General features: G+C 43.9%; 2 protein-coding genes across 7 annotated transcripts in view; both read right to left on the minus strand.

Annotated features, from left to right (window-relative positions):
* Positions 1-542: 542 nt before the first annotated feature.
* Positions 543-4747, minus strand: LOC131354390 (tripartite motif-containing protein 16-like). Of its 2 annotated transcripts, XM_058391963.1 has the most exons (7): positions 3585-3715; positions 3102-3486; positions 2348-2443; positions 1912-2145; positions 1615-1801; positions 1330-1392; positions 543-1237 (listed from the first exon to the last, which is right to left on the minus strand). In XM_058391963.1, the coding sequence occupies exons 2-7, from the start codon at positions 3477-3479 to the stop codon at positions 711-713; spliced, it is 1485 nt and encodes a 494-aa protein (XP_058247946.1). In that variant the 5' UTR covers positions 3480-3486; positions 3585-3715; the 3' UTR covers positions 543-710. The 2 variants fall into 2 exon arrangements, with proteins under 2 accessions (XP_058247946.1, XP_058247945.1); XM_058391962.1 differs by having other exon boundaries at positions 3102-4747.
* A 3254-nt stretch (positions 4748-8001) lies between these two features.
* The window catches only part of arhgap18 (Rho GTPase activating protein 18), a 25016-nt gene continuing 15517 nt past the window's right edge, over positions 8002-17500 (minus strand). The window contains exons 3-16 of one of the 5 annotated variants that reach the window (XM_058391957.1): positions 16555-16739; positions 15541-15755; positions 15317-15381; positions 14614-14755; positions 13888-14053; positions 13642-13733; positions 13425-13502; positions 11357-11516; positions 10868-10950; positions 10580-10786; positions 10233-10469; positions 9681-9799; positions 9463-9518; positions 8002-9267 (exon numbers count right to left, since the gene is read on the minus strand). In XM_058391957.1, coding sequence (XP_058247940.1) covers positions 9176-9267; positions 9463-9518; positions 9681-9799; positions 10233-10469; positions 10580-10786; positions 10868-10950; positions 11357-11516; positions 13425-13502; positions 13642-13733; positions 13888-14053; positions 14614-14755; positions 15317-15381; positions 15541-15755; positions 16555-16739 — 1897 coding nt within the window. In that variant the 3' untranslated portion in view covers positions 8002-9175. The remainder of the gene's footprint in view (positions 9268-9462; positions 9519-9680; positions 9800-10232; positions 10470-10579; positions 10787-10867; positions 10951-11356; positions 11517-13424; positions 13503-13641; positions 13734-13887; positions 14054-14613; positions 14756-15316; positions 15382-15540; positions 15756-16554; positions 16740-17500) is intronic. The other 4 variants (XM_058391958.1, XM_058391959.1, XM_058391960.1 and 1 more) reach the window with 4 other exon arrangements.

Consider the following 17500-nt stretch of genomic DNA (forward strand, 5'->3'; position numbering starts at 1 on the left):
TTATTTTCAGTTGATTTCATTAAAGGAATAAAGTATTATTTGAGATTTACACAGACGTTTTACCAAATTCCAGTCATGAATTACTTCCAGTCAGGACTGGGAGGTGCCGAGAAGGAGGTTTTCTGTCTTTAAGCAGCTTTTAAATCTATTTTTCAGGTGAATTTGTGTAAATTCTGGCACCTGCTAGTGAGTGTGTCTGGGTAAATGGTGTTTGTGATACATTAGTGAAGTTTAAAGCTTTTTAGCGTCGTTATTCTAGATGCTAATTGGTTAGCTTGTTTGATTAGAATGCTAATATACTGTATGATGTCTTGTAGCCACTTTACGTGTCTCTATTATCAGGTATTATCACTAAAGATAACAGTGTGTGGATATGAATAAACTGAACTGCGTTTTGTGTTTGTTAAGATTAAGATTAGTTCTGTTCTGTTGTAGGAGTGTGAATTTGTATGATGAGAAAATTTGTAGCCTATCTGGAGTAAAGTCTGAGAGTATAAAGCACTATGATGTACCAACAAATCCCCAAACTTTCAGAATTTACATTTATACCAGCACAGTGTTTTGTTAAAATCTTAAAGAACTTTTTTTGTATGTTACGTTATATAGTGTGGGTTATGATCTAATGTTATAATTTCACCACAGTTCATCATCAATGAAGAAATATGCATCCATGTTTTTCAAGATGTTTCTGCACATTAAACACAGGCTTGTTATTCTGGATCACACAACCTCACAGCTGATGGAATACCAACCCAGAAGCCAGCGTATAGAGGCTGAGTGAATGTGGTGCGGACTCTGTGGAAAAGTCTCATGGTGTCAGAGACGTTGTAGAAGGACAGAGTTCCTGCACTGTGATCCACATACACACCGATCCTGGAGAAGGATGGAACTCTGAGATCAGTCTTATTGTTGTTGTGATAGAAGGAGAGAGAAGAAGCAGAACAATACAGACTCCAGGACCGATTATTGCGTCCGAACACACACTCATCACCCAGTCCTTTCCTGCTGATGTCTTTATATGACACTGATATGAACACACCCTCCCCTTTCCACTCCACCTCCCAGTAACAGCGTCCACACACACTGTCCTTACACAAGACCTGAGAGAAACATTCGAATCTGTCTGGATGATCAGGGTATGTTATCTTTTTCCTGGTGTATCGCACCGCTCGGTTCTTCTCAGACAGTCTGATGTTACAGTTTGCCGTGTTGGGATCCAGAGTCAGATAACAGAAATCTAAAAGTTAAAAAGAGAAGAACAAACTGAACAATGTGAACATGTTGGGGTTAATTCACAGAATATGTGAGGAGTGAGACAGCTTTTTGTACATTTCAGAAAATCTTCTCTGCTTTCTGGCCAGGACGGTGGACCTGTCTTAGGAACTGCTGTAGCTGAAATACAAACAAAGACAGACCTGTATTTTAGTTCAAGTATGTTGCAGCAAACAAATATAAATCAGGAATAAATAAAGATCTGAGCTAGTAACCTTGCTAAAGTCATACAGATCAAGTAGCCAGCTTTACTTATAGACAGGGCATGAAAATATATGGCTGTTGCTGAGCGAGTAAAGACGTCCATCATTGTGTTTCTCCAGCAGGAGCAGCTCCTCTTACCATCTGGACGGATCTTGTTGAGTTCCTCCTCACAGAATTCCTTTTCACAGAATGCCTCCAGTCTCTTCTTCAGAACTGAGAGAGAATTCCTCACTCCATCAAATGACAGATGTTGAGGGGCAGTGAGCCTGGACCTGTCAAAGTCTGGTCTTTGTATTTCAGGAGACTGACGTCCAGAAGCTAAAGCCTACAGAGAACAAATGAGATGAAAGACACACTTATTGCTGCTTTAATGAGAGGTGTTTTAGAGAGTGTGTGAGGAACAGCTGGCTCTGTAGATCAGACAGTGAGTGTTACCTGGAGGAAATGGATGTGATCGTGTGTGTGTGAAAGCTGCTCCAGCTCAGTGACTCTCCTCTGAAGATCAGCAATCTCCTGCTCCAGTTGCTCCAGGAGTCGTTCAGCTCGACTCAGTTCAACCTTCTCCTGAGCTCTGATCAGCTCCGTCACCTCCGAGCGCTTTTTCTCCATGGAGCTGATCATCTCAGTAAAGATCCTCTCACTGTCATCTACTGCTGTCTGTGCACTGAGCTGTAAGGACACACACACACACATACACACACACACACACACACACACACACAGACACACACACACACATACACACACACACACACACACACAGAAGATTTAAATCTCATCTATCATTCCCTCTCTTACTGGGACTCTAAATGACTGGTTGTCCATGTTGTGTGTGTTTCTAGGAGCAGCTCTGTCTCTGCTCACTGCTCACCTTTATAGTGTTCACAGTCTGTTTCAGCTCCTGCACCTTCTTCTGCTTCTCCTGGATCCTCTGCTGGAATTTCATCTGCTGCTCCTGTAGCTCACTCTGAGGACACACCATTAAAATTCCTGAGATTATAAATGATGAGCTTGGTCAGTTCTCCTACTTTTGCCACAAATTTGGAATCACATCATTGTCTAGAATGTATTTCTTCTGTAGTGATAAGTTTTAGTTTTCAGTAGAAATAAAGGGTCTAACTTAAACCGGTTTCAGGGTGACTGTGCACACAGCACACGCTTTGCCAAGGTCAGTGTGGAAGATCTTCAGCCCTCTTGATCATCTGGGATGCTCGATCGAGGAACAAGGTTTTTTTGCCCAAACTTACAAATGCCCTTGTGTCAGAATGGTGACCAATCCCCACTTCCTAATTTGCAGACATGCGATGGTTAAGAATGAACATGTGTGTGAAGGTGAGGTGTCCACATACATTTGACCAAGGAGATGGTGGTCAACTGGTGGAACTCGAGTTACATTTCCTCCTGTATAACTAATGTAGTTGGCTGTTATGTAAGTAGCACATGGATATTTTTAGCGAGAGGAGCATGTATACAATGTGAAGACTCACTCATTTGTTCACTAACTGGTCTGACCAGATTACAGCCAGCACTGAACATGGACACTCTTAACTACAGCCCAAACTTTTACACCTTCCTCTGAATTGATTCACACAGTTTTATTAAAATGAGTAGGATTTGATTCTCACCTCTTTCTCAGCTCTTTGTGCTGCAGTTGTGACGGTGTCGTGTCCTCTGTGTTTATCCATCGCACAAATAAAGCAGATGCAGGTCTGGTCAGTACGGCAGTAGATCTCCATCAGCTTGTCATGTTCAGAGCAGATCTTCTCCTGTAGTTTTGCTGAGGCTTCAGTTAATGTGTGTTTTTTCAAAGCAGGAGATAGATAGTGAGGTTTGAGATGAGTTTCACAGAAAGAAGCCAGACAAATCAGACAGGACTGGACGGCTTTGAGTTTTCTCCCGGTGCAGAAATCACACTCCACATCTCCAGGTCCAGCGTAACAGTGAGCAGGAGAAGCAGCTTGGACTTCAGTCTTCTTCAGTTTCTCCACCACTTCATCCAGCATGTTGTTCCTGCGTAGAACAGGCCTTGGAGTGAAAGTGTCTCTGCACTGAGGACAGCTGTAGACACCCTTCATGTCCTCCTGATCCCAGAAGTCATTAATACACACCTTACAGAAACTGTGACCACAGGGGATAGTCACCGGTTCCTTCAGGAGATCCAGACACACTGGACAGATGAACTGATCCACTGAAAACTGATCTACTGAAATACTGGCTTCAGCCATTTTCCTGAACTCACACACGGAGAGAGAGAGAGAGAGAGAGAGAGAGAGAGAGAGGTATGCGGATCCCAGGTTAGTTTTCTCAGAAGGAACTTTCAGAGTGTGACAGAGAGAGCGGGTGGAGCTACAAGTCTGAGGATGTTTAGATCATCTTCATGACTGTGAATAAGGTAAGGTGTTGTGTGTTATGTCATCAGCTTCTTCCAGTTCTAAAAAATACTATATAATAAAGAATATACGAACTGGTGTATGTTTAAACATACACTACACTGATTTTAATGTAGGTGTCTCTCTCACCATTTCCTTCACAGACCCTCATTCACTCGAGTCCACCTTTCTGTCCACCTACTCTGTATCAGCTTTAGCTCTATGAGTGTGTTTATGCTAACCTTAAGTGGCTGCTGTTCCACATGACATACACTTTGCAGATAAAGGAACGGTCAGAAACTGAGGCATTGTAAACTTCAGGAGAGAGGTTGAAACTTTTCGGTGTTTCCCTGTGAGAATTCCTCAGCAAGGTGTGTTAGAACAGGTGAGTGGAAGGGTAATTAAAGTACCAAGACATTTAAAGCAGACAAGCAAACAAATCTGAAAGTGTGAAGCAAAGGACAGGTTAAAAAATGCAAAAGAATAAAGAGCGAGATAATAAAACAAGTATGAAAACATAGGTCTGTTCTTTTGGAGGCAGAACTTCAGCTGAGAGGACGTGATGTGCATGAAGCTCTCTGCAGAGGAGGAGATAAGGGATGGCTTGAGCAGGTACCCATGTTTCAGAATGAAGGAGTGTGATGTATAACTCTCACAGCACTGTCTGACCATCATCTCTTTCTTTATATACACCTCTTCAGTCTCTCCATTCCTGGCTTTTTTAAAAGTTAACATAAATGTACACTATATAGCCAAAAGTTTTGGGACGTCTGTCTTTCCATGTACATGAATGTAATATGGAGTTGTCCCGCCCTTTGCAGCTATAACAGCTTCAACTCTTCTGGGGAGGCTTTCCACAAGGTTTAGGAGTGTGTTTATGGGAATTTTTGACCATTCCTCACATTTGTGAGGTCAGGCACTGATGTTGGACGAGGAGGTCTGTCTCACAGTCTCCACTCTAATTCATCCCAAAGGTGTTCTATGGGGTTGAGTTCAGGACTCTGTGCAGGCCAGTCAAGTTCCTCCACACCAAACTCACTCATCCATGTCTTTATGGACCTTGCTTTGGTCACTGGTGTGCAGTCATGTTGGAACAGGAAGGGGTCATCCCCAAACTGTTCCCACAAAGAGCATGACATTGTCCAAAAAGCTGAAGCATTAAGAGTTCCTTTCACTGGAACTAAGGGGCCGAGAAGAACCCCTGAAAAACAACTCAATGATTTAGAGGGGTGTCCCAATACTATTGGCAATACAGTGTAGTTATAATACCAATATTAGCCATTACTATTAAAATGATTTGACCACTGCATATTAAAACAACAACATTGAACCAAAAGAATAAACGAGACTCAGACTGGACAAACACTAATATACCAACATGAAAATACAGACACCTGAAATGACCGTTATATTTATTTACAAAACATTGTTTAGTGGTTATTAATGAACAACAGCAGTCACTTTATCATATTCACAGTATAAAACACAACTAGAGTAAAAAAAATCACCTGATTCTTTTGAAATGTCAACTTTACATCATTTAACAATAAAAACAGCAAAAGATCAAATTTCCACAGGAGGTTCTATGCATGTAGCATTAGCGCTACAGACTGGAGGCTTGTATTGTAGCATTAGCGCTGCAGACTGGAGGCTTTTATCGTAGCATTAGCGCTGCAGACTGGAGGCTTTTATCGTAGCATTAGCGCTGCAGACTGGAGGCTTTTATCGTAGCATTAGCGCTACAGTCTGGAGGCTTTTATTGTAGGTGGTTCTCCCAGCATCTGAGGTCTGAAACAGTGTTTAGAACCACAGCCACTATGGCTAGCACAGCGGTAGATCAGTCCAGAGAGCAGACCCTAGAATCATTAGACTCCTTACGTAAGGAGATTGGATCTCAGTTTGTGTTAGTGGTTAAAAGTAAATGAATAAATGTATAACAGGTGAGTTTAGTAGCAAATGTAGAGGATAATACATGCACTATATTTCTGTTATTCACTTCAGATCGCGCGTTCACGCTAACGGACGACAAACTCATTCATCTTCCATCGATTGTTTAAAATAATGAAATGAAGCAGAAATCAGTGAAAGTGTAATTAATCATCAAATGAGCGTCAGCTTCAAATCCAGTTCTCCATCACTGCAGTGCACATGTGTGTAATGTAGGTTTAATTAGACAGAGACACGCCCACAAAACGCCCATATATGGTAATTATGCAGCAATCCATTTCAAATTTTGGTCTAAACACCTTCTAGTGCTTCTGCTGAGGGAAACGTGGCTGTCCAGAGGAGGGTCAGGGTGGTAAGGCTAGTCTCTGTGACTAAAACTGGGATTGAAATCAATTCGGATCTAAACAGAGTACCAGTCAGAAAGTAAAAATCAAGTGCTTTCCAGTCGAATATGATGCACTGGGACTCCATGTTCCTCTGAGGTCAGCTATGTCAGTGTGAGGGAACTCCAGCTAGGTGGATTTCCTGACTGCGAATTCTGGAATTCTGGAGGTTTTTCCGAGGTCCAAACTGAATTCTGATGATTATTTCTGACATGCGAGGTTAAAGCTTAGCTAAAAGGTTAGCTTGCATCACCACACTATTCTGTACAGTACTGTGTAACGTAATATTAATAAATACGCTAACAATCGAATTCATTTTTAGGACCGATGGACGTTTAGGAATCACCGGCTCTTTCTCCTGTTTCTCACTAAAATGTGGCTGCAGCTAAAAATCTCGTAGCTTACGATTGGTCATGGATCTCAGAAGGAGCTCGGGTGATTGGTCAGAAGGGCTTCATCTTCACCACAGCTTCATTCAGGTTTCATTTCATCAAACATGGAAAAGAAGAAGATACACTGGAGGCTTTCATTCCCAAGATACCCTTTCTCCCTTCAGTGTGGGTTTAGATCGAGCTTTCTAATCTTACATTAATTTTAGACGTTTTTCAGCCGAGAGCTGAGGGGACGATGGTGTGAAACCTTCTCTGAAGCACTAATAAGACTGAAGTGTGAAAATATTACTGAAGGAGTTAAATATTAGCATTCAGTACTCACAGAACGATTCAGTACATCAGGTCTAAATATTTCAGACCAGTCTATGCTAATCTGGGCAGTTTGGTGCTAGCTAGTTAGCAAGTGTCACAAATAGTTTTTTCCTCCTGAATGTAGTGGACACAACTGTGTGAAGAACGAGGGACTTCTGGAGTTTTGCAGATGTGAACTGTTATGAAGATAAGCACAGAGTAAAAAAGCAGTAAGTTAATGTTTTAACGAGCGCAGAATTAAGATTAGCTTCATGTTGAGTTTCAGTGTGTCAGGGAAAACATGTTAAATGTGCACTGTGTCAGTTCAATGTCTAGTGTACTGCATGTTTATTCTGGCTAGCTGAGCGCTAACAGCCTGGCTGACCAGCTCTCACAGCACTGGACTGTACATGTCTTTTTGTTCTGTTCAGCAGTGCAGAGGAACCCACATCATCATCATCATCATCATCTCCCGTTACGTCAGCTCCCGTTACGTCAGCTCCCGTTACGTCGCCTCCCGTTACGTCGCCTCCCGTTACGTCGCCTCCCGTTACGTCAGTTCCCGTTACGTCGCCTCCCGTTACGTCAGCTCCCGTTACGTCAGCTCCCGTTACGTCAGCTCCCGTTACGTCGCCTCCCGTTACGTCGCCTCCCGTTACGTCGCCTCCCGTTACGTCGCCTCCCGTTACGTCAGTTCCCGTTACGTCGCCTCCCGTTACGTCAGCTCCCGTTACGTCAGCTCCCGTTACGTCGCCTCCCGTTACGTCGCCTCCCGTTACGTCGCCTCCCGTTACGTCAGTTCCCGTTTCGTCGCCTCCCGTTTCGTCGCCTCCCGTTACGTCGCCTCCCGTTACGTCGCCTCCCGTTACGCCGCCTCCCGTTACGCCGCCTCCCGTTACGTCGCCTCCCGTTTCGTCGCCTCCCGTTACGTCGCCTCCCGTTACGTCCCCTCCCGTTACGTCGCCTCCCGTTACGTCGCCTCCCGTTTCGTCCCCTCCCGTTACGTCGCCTCCCGTTACGCCGCCTCCCGTTACGCCGCCTCCCGTTACGTCGCCTCCCGTTTCGTCGCCTCCCGTTACGTCGCCTCCCGTTACGTCCCCTCCCGTTACGTCGCCTCCCGTTACGTCGCCTCCCGTTTCGTCCCCTCCCGTTACGTCGCCTCCCGTTACGTCGCCTCCCGTTACGTCGCCTCCCGTTACGTCGCCTCCCGTTACGTCGCCTCCCGTTACGTCCTGTTGTCTCTTCTGTTATAGCAGCTATAGACGGTGGTTTTCCTCACCAGTCTCTCTTTATTCTCTCTCTTAATATAAAAACGTACAGCTTTACCGCTGACACTGGAGACTCCTCCCACATGCTACAGAAACACCTCCTTACAGAAAACATCAGTTTGATCTACAGAATTATATGAAACGTCCGCTGAAGGCATCCCTGTGAGCGAGCCGTTACTATGGAAACGATGATCTATCAGATCCAGTGTGTTAATATACATCAGCGCTACAGTGAGAGCTGCAGTTATAGAAAATTAATCCACACCTGATCCACCAATCAGAATGTTTCAGCAGAAGCGGCGCTGCCTCTCATTTTCACTAACATTAACACTTTAACTACTAAATGATTTCCTGTTATCGCGATACACCGTCATGCTAATACATCGTACTAATCATGCTAATATCCTACACTAAACTCATAACGTCAGTGGATCGAGCACTTTAACTATCACTATCGTTCATTTCTCTACTCAGAATCTGATGATGATGATTTTTATGATGTCATAGTGTAATGTTAATCGTGTTCATGATATATCGATATATCGTCACAGCCCTGGTCTGGATTTCATCATTTCTATAGCAGTGGAAATGAACTGAACGTCCTGCACTCCTGAGACACGCCCACTTTGTGTCCTCCACAGCAGTGTGTATGTGAACAGCTCCACTGTGATCATTAACGCTCAGTGTTTAGAGATATAATGATACCCCCCCCCAGTACAGTACTGCTAACAGAAAGAAAAAACACAGTCATGCGTAATAAATGAAATGTTGATGATTTGTAGCGCTGACCGTTTCTCCCTCAACGTCTTCACTGTGTTAAAGTGTCCACTAATCCCAGGTGTTTATATTAAATCACAAATTTCCCATTAAAAGAAAAAACAATCACATTCCCGAGCCGATGTTCCACGCCGACGGAGCTCCACGGTGCAGAGCAGACCGGGTCTCGTTCGACCCGCGGGAGATGACGTGGAAGAAACACAACGTTCCCTTAAATCTCACACTCGCCTCTGATTGGTCAGTCATATGATTGGCAGGTCAGGGAGCGAACTTTAGCGCTGGACGGACTTGATGACCCACTCGGCTGTGGGGTTGAGCTCCAGGAGGGCCTTCATGTACGTCTCCTCATCCAGACAGCGCTCCTCTACACACACACACACGCAAACACACACACACACACAATGCATAATAAACAAACAGTCACAAAAATGGAACTCACTTCATTAACACTGTGTTGTTGATTATGGAAATGTTACAACAATGCAGAAACGAGTGTGTGAGTGTGTGAGTGTGTGTAAACACATGTCAAACAAATGAAGTGTGAGTGTCAATTACTTACTGATGTTCCCTCCGATCTCATACAGATACAGATCCTCTCTCTTCACCAGCAGTGAGCTGAAACAGGACACACACACACACACACACACTTTATCATTACTCTCTGCTTCCTGCTTTCTGTATTTCAGTGCTGTGAATGCATGTGTGCTTAATATGATGTATCATGATATATCAAGAGTGTGTGTGTGAGTGTGTGTGTGAGTGTGTGTGTGTGTTCACCTCTCCTGGCTGAGGAAGCGTGTGAGGATGTCTGATGCTCTGAGCTCTTCAGTCAGCTCCACTGCCATGGAGACCTTTGAGAATTGCGGAGCCTGGACCCTGATGAAGCCTCCATCCACCTTACACACACACACACACACACACACACAGTTTGGTTATTGTCAATATTCAGTGAGGTAGCATTAAATTGTTTAATTAAAGACAAGCTTCCTCTTTTGTTATAATGAGGACTGCATTAAAATAAGTTTTTCTGATCTGATCTGAACACGGTGAATTATAGTGAAATTTACTGTCTGCAAAATGTAACTAGAGTTCTGTACGTCTTTAGCAAATAAATAAAAAGAGGAATAAAAGGAATGAAGGATAGAAAAATAGAGTCTAATCTCGTTTTCTAGATACGGATGCTATTACATGCACTACCCATAACTGTCCACTAGAGGTCACAGTATGCTACAGAAAATGCTAACTGACACTGAGGGACAGTGTCCTGGGGTAAAACATAGCTAATTAATGAATGAACAAAGATATTGTAAACATGAAGAGAAAACCTACAGAAGTCGAGCTGCCCTGAAGACCAGCTACAGCTCTACATCTGACTGGACACTCCTTCCATAAGTCTGAAACAGACGTGTCCAATCTCACCTCTGTGTTCTTCTCCACTTTCTCGCTGTTCCTCTCTCGATCTCGATCGTAGGCCATTTTCTTCAGCAGCTTTTTCACCGCTCGTTCTCGGCTCACCTTTCTCTCTGTGTTCTGTTTCCTCACCTGCGTCATCACAAACTTGGGGATCTGGACCAGAAACAGCAACCGGAACAAAAATATCGTTAAATAAAACGTTCAAATGGATTAAAAAAAAGATCACATATACGTGAGAATGGCGTAGTGAGACGTATGCGTACGGTCCAGAGCAGGTCCTGGTATCGTATGAGTAGCCTGACGATGTTGGCCATGCCTGTTGCCATGGTGAACTCCTGCTGCTCGGTGATTTTGCTCCGGAAGCCTTTAAACATGAAGATGTTGGGCGCCATCACCATGGCAACGTTATTCAGCGTCATTTTGTTGCGCTCCTTGTGGTCGATAACTCGCTGGAGGAACTCCAACAGCGCCTGAGGATTGTCGAGGTGTGAGCGGCGGAAAGGTGGATGTGGATTTTTGTGAATGTGAACAGCGTAAGTGAAGCGAATTACCTTGAGCGTGTCTCTGCTGGACGCCGGCAGAAGGAGCACCAGCAGATTGAGGGCCTGCAGCTGCTGCTTCTTGGTGGGGAATTCTACAGACATGTACATGTATGTCACCTTCACACATGACATGATCCACAGATCCAACAACATTTTACACACAAGATTCCAGAACAGTGTTCTTATTGGCTAAAAGCAGAAGAGGCAATAATGCAGGGCAGAAGGGCAGAAGAGCACGTTACCTGAGATTAGACATGATTAGACATGTTTCATTTTCATATCTGCATTTTTTATCAAGGTTATCACCGTACTGTAGCTACATGTTTACCTTTGGCTGTTCCAGCATTTTAACCTTAACTGAACTTGAGCAGCGTCTCACTCTGGATCTGGTTTCCATTTCTGACCACTACTGTGCTTTTTATAGAGATTTACACACAGAAAACTGGATTCATTGTGTGTGTATGTGTGTGTGTGTGTGTGTGTGTGTGTGTAACTCACTGAGCACAGAGAAGAAAGCACTGAAGTACTCCACAGTCAGGAGAGGATGAGGAAGCTCTCTGATGAAGAGTTTGAGGACGCTTGCAGAGTCATGCTGCTTAAGAGACTCCCAGGGAAACAAACCATCATAGAACTTCAGTTCCAGCTCCTGACACACAGCCTGCAAACACACACACACACACACACACACACATACACACACACATACACACACACACACACACACACACACACACACATACACACACATACACACACACACACACATACACACACACACACACATACACACACACACACACACACACACACACATACACACACATACACACACACACACATACACACACACACACACACATACATACACACACACACACACACACAGTGTCAGGAACAATCGTCCACACCCAGGTCTGCTTACATCATTTACATTCAACACCTCCTGTTTACTCTCATGTACAGAGGCCAAAACAATCACATGACTTAGACACACCCCTCAGGAAAACAGAACAAAACCAATTAATAACTAAATACATCCAATTAAAGACAGGAATAAAACTAAAACTAGTAACTATAGTATCTGTAATACACCAATCCACATTCACTAAAAGAACTGAATTAACATTCATTTTAAATTCTTTACATTTTACATTTAATAAAATAATTCTTACATCTTCACATAATTCACATTTGCTCACACCTTTTACTGTTCACACTCACAATAATCCACTTACACCTTTTACTGTTCACACTCACAATAATCCACTTACACCTTTTACTGTTCACACTCACAATAATCCACTTACACCTTTTACTGTTCACACTCACAATAATCCACTTACACCTTTTACTGTTCACACTCACAATAATCCACTTACACCTTTTACTGTTCACACTCACAATAATCCACTTACACCTTTTACTGTTCACACTCACAATAATCCACTTACACCTTTTACTGTTCACACTCGCAATAATCCACTTACACCTTTTACTGTTCACACTCGCAATAATCCACTTACACCTTTTACTGTTCACACTCGCAATAATCCACTTACACCTTTTACTGTTCACACTCGCAATAATCCACTTACACCTTTTACTGTTCACACTCGCAATAATCCACTTACACCTTTTACTGTTCACACTCGCAATAATCCACTTACACCTTTTACTGTTCACACTCGCAATAATCCACTTACACCTTTTACTGTTCACACTCGCAATAATCCACTTACACCTTTTACTGTTCACACTCGCAATAATCCACTTACACCTTTTACTGTTCACACTCGCAATAATCCACTTACACCTTTTACTGTTCACACTCGCAATAATCCACTTACACCTTTTACTGTTCACACTCGCAATAATCCACTTACACCTTTTACTGTTCACACTCGCAATAATCCACTTACACCTTTTACTGTTCACACTCGCAATAATCCACTTACACCTTTTACTGTTCACACTCGCAATAATCCACTTACACCTTTTACTGTTCACACTCGCAATAATCCACTTACACCTTTTACTGTTCACACTCGCAATAATCCACTTACACCTTTTACTGTTCACACTCACAATAATCCACTTACACCTTTTACTGTTCACACTCGCAATAATCCACTTACACCTTTTACTGTTCACACTCGCAATAATCCACTTACACCTTTTACTGTTCACACTCGCAATAATCCACTTACACCTTTTACTGTTCACACTCGCAATAATCCACTTACACCTTTTACTGTTCACACTCGCAATAATCCACTTACACCTTTTACTGTTCACACTCACAATTATCCACTTACACCTTTTACTGTTCACACTCACAATAATCCACTTACACCTTTTACTGTTCACACTCGCAATAATCCACTTACACCTTTTACTGTTCACACTCGCAATAATCCACTTACACCTTTTACTGTTCACACTCGCAATAATCCACTTACACCTTTTACTGTTCACAGACTGGGAGGAAGTCACATGTCTATATCTGTACGTAGACTTATGTCTGTTGAAAAGAAAGGGTTAGATATTATCGTATACTCTCTCTCACCTTTACTCTGGTGGCTGCTCCCGGGACCCTCAAAATCCCCTCAGTGTCCAGCCCCTCATCTTCTATGTGGGAAATTAGCTATAACAAGAAACTTTAATCATTATATTGTCCTGATTAAGAAGAAGACAGGAATAAAAATCCTCCATTTTACATTAGAACAATAACAAGTTAATCAGTGATGTATGGTGATCCTCCTGATGAGCTCATGATGACGTACCCGCTGCAGTATGATTGGCACTCGGGTCCCAGGTATCATCTTCTGGTCCTGTTCTAGCAGCGTTGTGAGAGGAACCCCGAACAATCCCGACTCTGCAGAAACACCACAGTAAAGATCACACTGGAAACTGAAAATCTTTATTAAGCCCCAAAAATATCTATAAATCATCAGTTTTTACTAAAACACATGGATTTAATCCACTAAAAAACTAGGATTATGGATAAAGGTTTTCTAGCCAGGACTGACCTTTAACCTTTATCCGGAGAGGTTTGTGGGTCTTGAGGTCGATGCCGGCCGTATCGAACAGAGCGCTCACCTCGATCAGGACGAGACGGTGGACCTTCTTCATGTCGGCCAGAGAGAGATCACCCACTTTAGTCATTCCTGTCTTATCTCTCACTACCCTGAAATCCTAGAGAGAGAGAGAGAGAGAGAGAAAGAGAGAGAGAGAATAATAAATACTGTAGAAGACAGAGGTTTATTGGTTTCTATGGTGCAGTTGTGCAGTTTGGCCAGCAGGGGTCAGCAGGAATCCCAGTACGCGTCATTAACAGTTTTATAAATCTCACTGTTCTCTCTGAAATACACATCATGCTAATCATCGTGTATGGCTTTTATAAACGCTCTCACGCTGAATTCCACATTTATTAACGTCATTTCTCCAAGACAGCGTCTCACACACTGTCTCTCTCTCTCACACACACACACACACACACACACACACACACACACAGTGAAACCCTCCTGTGTTTAACCAACACTCATAAAGTGTTTATTTAATAACCTCATTCTGCAGGGGCAAAGATCTCCACAGCACAACACACACATTCCTTTATCATGTATCGACCAATCAGAACCAGCCACTGTGTGAATGCATACTCTGTAAACTTTGCTCTTGTATACTTTCACACACACACACACACACACACAGTAAATCAGTGCAGGTGTTAATGTTTGACACGCCTCACTCACAGGTAGCCTGTCGTCAGTCTCATCGATGGGTGGTGTGACCTTCGACCCCTCCTTGTAGGTCAGCGCCTGCTCAGAGAACGACACCTCTTGGTTGATGTCCGTCTCAGTGTCGGCCTTGCCCTCGCCGTTTCCTACGGCCACGCCCATACCCGGCGCGATCAGAAGACCAGAAAAAAAGAGATGATGAGACGAATCACAATGTGACGTTTATTATGTGTGTTTTAAAGATCGTTGCTACTTTGTCACTGAGCTGTTCAGCTAATTAGCACAGTAAAACAATCGTTTAGCTAATTAGTACAGTAATATTTCAAAGATATAACATTTGTGTGAGCTGTTTCATTTCTGTTTCATTTCATGCTGTGTTCAGTGTTATCTCAGTAGCTAGTAAGCTGGCTAGCTCATTAACATGCTAACGTTTCAAATATTTCCTTTAGATGGATCTGGACTACAAGTTACTAGGCTAGTGTAATATGTCGTATGCTAATATTTCAAAGGTGGAACATTTTCTGTGTGCATTTTGAGGATCTTTGGTGCTTTATGTTGTTAGCTTCTTAGCTATTTAATGTGACAGCTGTTAAAACTCAGCTCACGTCACATTTATTTGCTTATAGCTGAGGCATTTCTGTGTGTGTGTGTGTGTGTGTGTGTGTGTGTGGTGGGCATGTAAAAAGGTCAGTGTTAACTATTGAAACTTATGAACATACCAGATGACGTTTCCTCTTCCTTCTTTGTGTTTTCACTTCCTTCTCTGGACTTGGATTCATCATCCTTACAGAAGAAGGCAGAATGAACGGATAAAGGGTTTAGTGATGTTTCTGGAACAGCTGTGGAAGTGTACTCAGAGATACCAGAAGGGCTACAATCTGTTGCCTGTAATGATCTACCAAGTTCTCTGGATGATGACCTTTGACCTGTTTGTGTCCTGACCTTGGTGTCCTGTGGTTTGAAGATGTCCCTGACGTCCGGGACGCTGTGGGGCTTGTTGCGTTTGCGCAGCGTCTCCAGGCGCTTGTGCACGGCGGCGGCTTGCGTACGCGTCAGAGTGGACAGTAGGACCTTGCCGTCATCGTCGTCCGTCGCAGACTCGTCAAACAGAGTCGCCAGCCCCGCCTCCGTCAGCCACGCCTCTTCCTGCTCGCCCTCTAACACCACAGGACACAAGATAAACTATCAGGGGCTGGAAACAAGCTATCTCTCAAATGCTAGTCAACTTTATTATTAAACTAGTGCTGAATTCTGAAAATTCTAAAATCTGCTCTGTAATGGAAAATAAGTTCCACTTCAACATCCTGGAGAATGACTGTTAACATTAGCCATGAAACTGAAAAACTGGGTTTAAAGGAGCAACTGTCCAATTATTTCCTACACACACACACACAATGTTAACACCAGTGTGAGTGTTAGAGCAGAGAATAACAGCTCCATCTCCCACTTCCTGCTGGGAGGAAGTCACAGCTTCCACTTCCTGTAGAGATATGTGTTTATTTCATGTTTCCTCTCCTGTGAGGCTGCTTTATGAAACTTTCCTGTTCTTTATGACTATTATTTTTAGTTCTATACAAAAACAATTCCACATGAAGGGTCAGAATGCTTAACTCACATCCACACACACACACACACACATCCACACACACACACACACACATCCACACACACACCCACACACACACATCCACACACACACCCACACACACACATCCACACACACACTATCCATAAATGTCCATATAAGGAATGACACGATGTAACCAAGTGGATTTTTTAATGCACTAAATAACAGAGCCAGGCTTTTTATCCATTTATAGTTACATGTACTGTGATGGAAGATCTGGGAGACTGACTTTATTTAATTGTTTGCTTGTTTGTTTGTTTATTTGTTTGTTTGTTTAAGAGTTTTGAACCCTGAACTGATCGATGGGTGAAACTCGAGTGCACTCTCACCATCGGCTACTTTGAGCTGCACCTCGTCCTGAGGCTCGGCGTCTCCGCTGTGCTGGATGATCTCCATCTCCTTCCAGTAATCGTCCATGGCCAACTCGTCCAGCGAGTCCTGAGAGTTGCAGCGCTGGTACGGCGGCCTGGTGCCCGCTCGTGTCCGCTGCGCATTATAGGGAGCCGGCTTTCGACTGCAGAGAGATGACAGTACAGTGAGGACAGTCAGGACGGTGAGGCAGGTGAGGACAGTGAAGATGGTGGAGACGGTGAGGATAGTAGGATGGTGAGAATAGTGAGGATGGTGAGGATGGAGAGGACAGTGAGGATGATGAGGACAGTCGGTACGGTGAGGGTGATGAGGATGGTGAGGACAGTGAGGATGGTGAGGGTGATGAGGACAGTGAGGATGGTGAGGCTGATGAGGATGGTGAGGACAGTGACAATGGTGAGGACAGTGAGGATGGTGAGGACAGTGAGGATGGTGAGGGTGATGAGGACAGTGAGGACAGTGAAAATGGTGAGGACAGTGAGGACGGTGAGGGTGATGAGGACAGTGAGGATGGTGAGGACAGTAAGGATGGTGAGGGTGATGAGCATGGTGAGGACAGTGAGGATGGTGAGGGTGATGAGGACAGTAAGGATGGTGAGGGTGATGAGCATGGTGAGGACAGTGAGGATGGTGAGGGTGATGAGGACAGTGAGGATGATGAGGGTGATGAGGATGGTGAGGACAGTGAGGGTGATGAGGACAGTGAGGATGATGAGGGTGATGAGGACAGTGAGGACGGTGAGGGTGATGAGGACAGTGAGGATGGTGAGGACAGTAAGGATGGTGAGGGTGATGAGCATGGTGAGGACAGTGAGGATGGTGAGGGTGATGAGGACAGTGAGGATGATGAGGGTGATGAGGATGGTGAGGACAGTGAGGATGGTGAGGGTGATGAGGACAGTG

Source organism: Hemibagrus wyckioides, linkage group LG06 (assembly GCF_019097595.1).
Source record: "Hemibagrus wyckioides isolate EC202008001 linkage group LG06, SWU_Hwy_1.0, whole genome shotgun sequence".
NCBI lineage: Eukaryota > Metazoa > Chordata > Actinopteri > Siluriformes > Bagridae > Hemibagrus > Hemibagrus wyckioides.

What these genes read in the sequence shown, in the direction of transcription:
- LOC131354390 (XM_058391962.1), bottom strand. Translation starts at nt 3,701, where the DNA reads ATGGCTGAAGCCAGTATTTCAGTAGATCAGTTTTCAGTGGATCAGTTC. An exon ending in AGACTGTGAACACTATAAAG is followed by an intron (nt 2,146 to 2,347) that starts GTGAGCAGTGAG and finishes GTGTCCTTACAG; the next exon opens with CTCAGTGCACAGACAGCAGT. An exon ending in CAACAAGATCCGTCCAGATG is followed by an intron (nt 1,393 to 1,614) that starts GTAAGAGGAGCT and finishes TTTGTATTTCAG; the next exon opens with CTACAGCAGTTCCTAAGACA.